The following is a 4,435-nucleotide window of genomic DNA, read 5'->3' as shown; positions in this document are numbered from 1 at the left end:
AAGATGCGGCAGGAGGCGCCGCCGTGGCCGGTGACGGGGCGGACGGCAACGCGCCGCGGACACCCGCTCTTCCACGTCTTTGGGCAGCCGGGTGGCGGTGCGCAGGCGGCGATGAACCGCATTTTCGACGAGTACAGACGCACCGGCAAACTCGACGGTAGCATGAGCAGCGGCAACATGCACTACTCGCAGGCCCCGCCAAGCGCCTTTGCGTCCTACGCCGCACCCTCCGCGGAGGCGCAGGCGCGGTATGTGCGCATGCAGCAACGTGCGCGCCGGGCTGCTGACGTAGATGAGGCGGTTGGCCTGCGCGTTATTGTTGGCGTTGTTACTGTTGTCATGTTCGCAATCTTCGCCATGGCGGGNGTAACAATCTCACGGCGAAAGGCGGCGTGGAGGAATGACATCGCGTCCTCTGCACCGACCAACAGAGCGGAGCAAGAACAACAGCAGAAGCAGCAGCAGAGGACTCGCCTCATTGATCGGGAAGGATAAAGAGGCGGGGCTTTGATATCGAGGTGCTAGTGTGACACAGTTGATGTTTCGGCGTCACCAGTGTTTCTTCCAACCCCTCTCCATCTCTCACTCACTCACTCACTCGTTTTCTTCGAAATGCTCCTTCCGAAACGAAAAACACAGTCAAGGAGTGTGGGCTGAAGGTAGTCGGCGGAGTGGAAAGTAAAGTGGGGGAGAAAGAGAATGGGAAAAGAGAAATGGGGAGATGGATCAAGAGAAGAAGTGTGGAGTAGTGTGATGTTCGCGGCTTACTTCTGTTCGTGTGTTTATGGAGTGCTGTTTTGAAACAAATTCTGCCTCTTCTTTCTTTCTGTCTCTTCTGTGGATCCACTTCCCCCCACCCACCCCTCTGCCGTGCACACGCCGAAGTATCTAGTGCGCGACTCCTCACCATCTTTGTGTTTGCGCTTGCAGTCGGTGGCTGGCGCAGGCGACGAATACAACCCACAAGAAGACAAGTGAAGAAGGGGCCAAGGGAACGAGCAGGGAGAAGGAAGGGAATAGGGCGTGCGTGAGGGGAAGGTATTGGTTTGTTGTTGCGCAGTGCAGAATACTAACTGTCTGTGCCTAGTACCACAAGCACCAAAACACACGCACACACTTACATACGTAGGCGTACGGTGTTCTCACTGGCTTGCGTGCGTGCGTGTGAACCATATATCCATCTGCATATACAGATATATATATATATATATATTTATATTTATATTATACGTGACAAATATAGTGTCTCTGGGGAGACCTGACGCGTGGGTGTACTTTCACTCCCCATCACACGATAGAAAACAACACGGGCCGCGCTGTCCGCGTAGGCAGCAGTCTCTGCCCTGACTAACACTACTGTGGGAACTGGCAGAGGCGTGTTTCAGGAGATGACAAGTCCTATTTCCGAGTCCACCTCTGCAGCCGCAACAACAGTAGCACCAGTGGCGGTAAGATCTGCTAGCACGGAGGTTCCATCGAGTGAAGAAGGGCATGAAGCACTTCTGCATGAGCTTCTCGGTGGTCCAGTGCGTCCGTTCCACGAATGGAAATGGCATGAGGCCGCAAACTTCAAGAAGCTTCACGAAACTCGGGGTGACAATTCGTTTACGGCGACCAACGTGACAGGTGAAATAGCTTCTGGATGTACAGGCCCATTCCAGCCGTACCCTGGCGCCCCGTGCACTCACTCCACTACACTCCTGCATGAGCGCGTCGGGTGTGAGGTATCGTGTAAGGCGCTCTGCGCTGCTGTTGAAGCGCCTCGGAAAGAGAGCATATCTCCGTTGTGCGAAGACACTGCGATGCAGGCGTTGACGCCACTTCTGGACAACTACACCATCCCCATCTCGCACCAGGGACCGGAGTACTTCGACAGCGGCACGCAGGCGAGCGTGGCGTCGATCTGCGTCATCATGGTGGGTCTGCCGGCACGCGGCAAGACATTTCTCGCGCAGAAGATATGCCGCCTGTTGGGGTGGCACGGCTCTCGGGCAAAGGTGCTCAATGTGCAAGTCGCGTGGCGACGTCTTATACTCGAGTACAAGAAGTGCCGAAAAAGTATGGAGTGCTCACCAGTTCTTCTCGCAGGTGCGGTGACATCACAAGCAGAAAGATCTATCCCGTCGTGCTCCGGTATGACGTCGGCGATTGCGGCAACCGCTGTGGGTGACGCCGCGCAAGACGCAGGCATCCCCGACAACCGGGGCGATGAGTGCATTTCCGCCGCGCAACCAACATCCTCCCCCAGTGGCTCACCAGAGCACCAGCGTCAGCAGAAGCAACAGAGTTCTGACTACCTCGGCGCGGAGCATTTCCGTGCGCTCGTGAGCGAACCTGATAGCATGGAGCGCCGCATGTATCGACGTGTGCTTGAGCGGTACGCCGTCGACGCGAAGAGTTTCTACGCGAACGGTGGAGAGGTGCTTGTAGTGAACGACGATTTCCCGACGGAGGAGCTACGCGACGAGGCGGAGGCGCTCTTTTCCCCATTGGCCTCGCAGACGTTCTTTATGGAGGTCATCCGCGGCAGTAAGATGAACCAAAAGTTTAACGAGCTGAAGGTGAGCGACGCGGCGGAGTACCCCACCCATCTGCAACCCAACGATGCGATGGATGACTTTACACGCCGTGTCGAGTACCTTGCAAGTGTCTACACCACGCTTACCTCCAGTGCCGTAGACGAGGAAAAGGACGCTGGCGCTCAGGAAAATGGGACCGATACTTCTCTGAACAATGTAGATGCAGATGTAGGCACAGTGAAGAAGCGACGAATGAAGCGATACGTGAAGCTGGTGAATTCTTTGGAGATTGAGGTACATGGTGTGACAGGTTTTACGGCAAGTCGCATCGTCTCGTATGTGATGAACCTCACCCAGATGAAGGTTCAGCACCCGATTTACTTCACACGCCACGGCGAGTCGCTGTATAACCTCGACGACCGCATAGGCGGTGATCCCTCCCTCACGGCAGCTGGAACTAAGGGCGCAATCGAGCTACTTGGTTTCCTGGCTTCCCTGAAGGAGAACTACACCACAAAGGCACAAACCAGCAGGCAAAAAGAAACCCTTGATGGGGTCTCCAATGCGAAGGGTGAGAGCAGAAAAAGTGACGACAAGAACCAAACTGACAGTGATCGTCAGGCCGTGGTGGAAATATGGACAAGCCAGCTGCGCCGTGCGATACAGACAGTGGAGCCGAGTGAGACTCTACTGGGCATAAAGACACTGCGGTGGAGCAGTCTCAACGAGATCCACGCGGGCGTCTGCGAGGACCTCACCTACGCCGAAGTGCGGGACAAATACCCGCTTATTGACCAGTTTCGCAGGAGCAACAAGTACACCTTCCGCTACCCAGAGGGGGAGAGCTACCAGGACCTGGTGATGCGTTTGGAGCCGGTCATCATGGAGCTGGAGAACGCTGACCGTGTTGTGGTTGTCGTCGCCCACCAAGCTGTGCTGCGCGCGCTGCTGGCATACTACGGCAGCACGTCTGCGGAGAGTTGCGTGCGGCTGGCGGTACCCCACCGCACGGTGTGGCGCTGTCAGTACGACAGCAAAGGAATTGCCTCACTGGACGAGCTGAGCTTTTCAGAGCAGTGATTTGGGAGAAGGGTCTGCAGATCAAGTCCTTAATCGAGAGACGAAGCGACCGCAGAAACGAGAAAAAAAAGGAAATAACCCCGGATGGTAAACCCATTAAAGTGGAACCGAGCACATAGAAACAAGGGGCAGGGGAAAGAAATATGACGCATAGTTGATGGGCCAAGGCGTGCTCTTAGGTGAGGGCAGTAATGCTGTGGCCACAGCAGCTGCAGTGGGCGGAAGAGAGGAGGAGACGCTGGACGGGAGGCTGCCGGAAAGGGTGTGACATCACTCTGCGAATCACAATGGTCGGCTGTCAAAATGCCCACTGACGCTTCTGAAATATGCATGCGCGTATAAATGTGTGCTCAGCAGGATAATGAAACACACACACACACACACGCAACGAGAGAGACGAGAGAGACAACGAGAGTAATATGAGGGGCATGCAAGCGAGATATAAGAAAGGCGGCCGGAAGCCAAAGGCACCCAGCACCGTTAGAAGAGGTGGAATCGCCCTCCAAAAGGTATTGAATGAGTAAAAGGCAAGGCCCGGGAGTTGTACTTCCGGATGAAGCAAACTCTCTGGAGCGGGGAGTATGCGCCATGTGTAAGACAAACAACAACACAGGAATGAGAATAAAGAAGAGAAAAAATCCCATGAGTTGAATACACAAGAAGAAGCCAACAAGAACGAAAACAACAAAGAATCAAAAAGGGAATAAATATATATCTATATAAAAGGGTTGCTGTGATTTTTATTATTGCTCGGCGAGTTTTTTGCCTCACCGTATTCTTTTTTTGCGTGTTGAACGGGTGGGGGGGGGCTGGTCGGAGATTGGGCGAAGGGTGAG

The 4,435-nt window shown here is 54.6% G+C and overlaps 2 protein-coding genes across 2 annotated transcripts; both read left to right on the top strand.

Moving 5' to 3' along the window:
* Positions 1 to 111: 111 nt before the first annotated feature.
* Positions 112 to 495, top strand: DQ04_12061010 (hypothetical protein; the record flags this gene model as incomplete). Its single annotated transcript, XM_009316674.1, has 1 exon — positions 112 to 495. The coding sequence occupies one exon, from the start codon at positions 112 to 114 to the stop codon at positions 493 to 495; it is 384 nt and encodes a 127-aa protein (XP_009314949.1).
* An 893-nt stretch (positions 496 to 1,388) lies between these two features.
* Positions 1,389 to 3,599, top strand: DQ04_12061000 (putative 6-phosphofructo-2-kinase/fructose-2,6-biphosphatase; the record flags this gene model as incomplete). The annotated part of the gene is made up of 1 exon (XM_009316673.1): positions 1,389 to 3,599. One exon carries the CDS (start codon positions 1,389 to 1,391, stop codon positions 3,597 to 3,599), a length of 2,211 nt encoding a protein of 736 aa, XP_009314948.1.
* Positions 3,600 to 4,435: the final 836 nt, after the last annotated feature.

The sequence above is a fragment of the Trypanosoma grayi genome (assembly GCF_000691245.1).
Source record: "Trypanosoma grayi strain ANR4 Tgr_1206_V1, whole genome shotgun sequence".
Taxonomy (NCBI): domain Eukaryota; phylum Euglenozoa; class Kinetoplastea; order Trypanosomatida; family Trypanosomatidae; genus Trypanosoma; species Trypanosoma grayi.
This window is presented reverse-complemented; position numbering and strand designations above follow the sequence as displayed.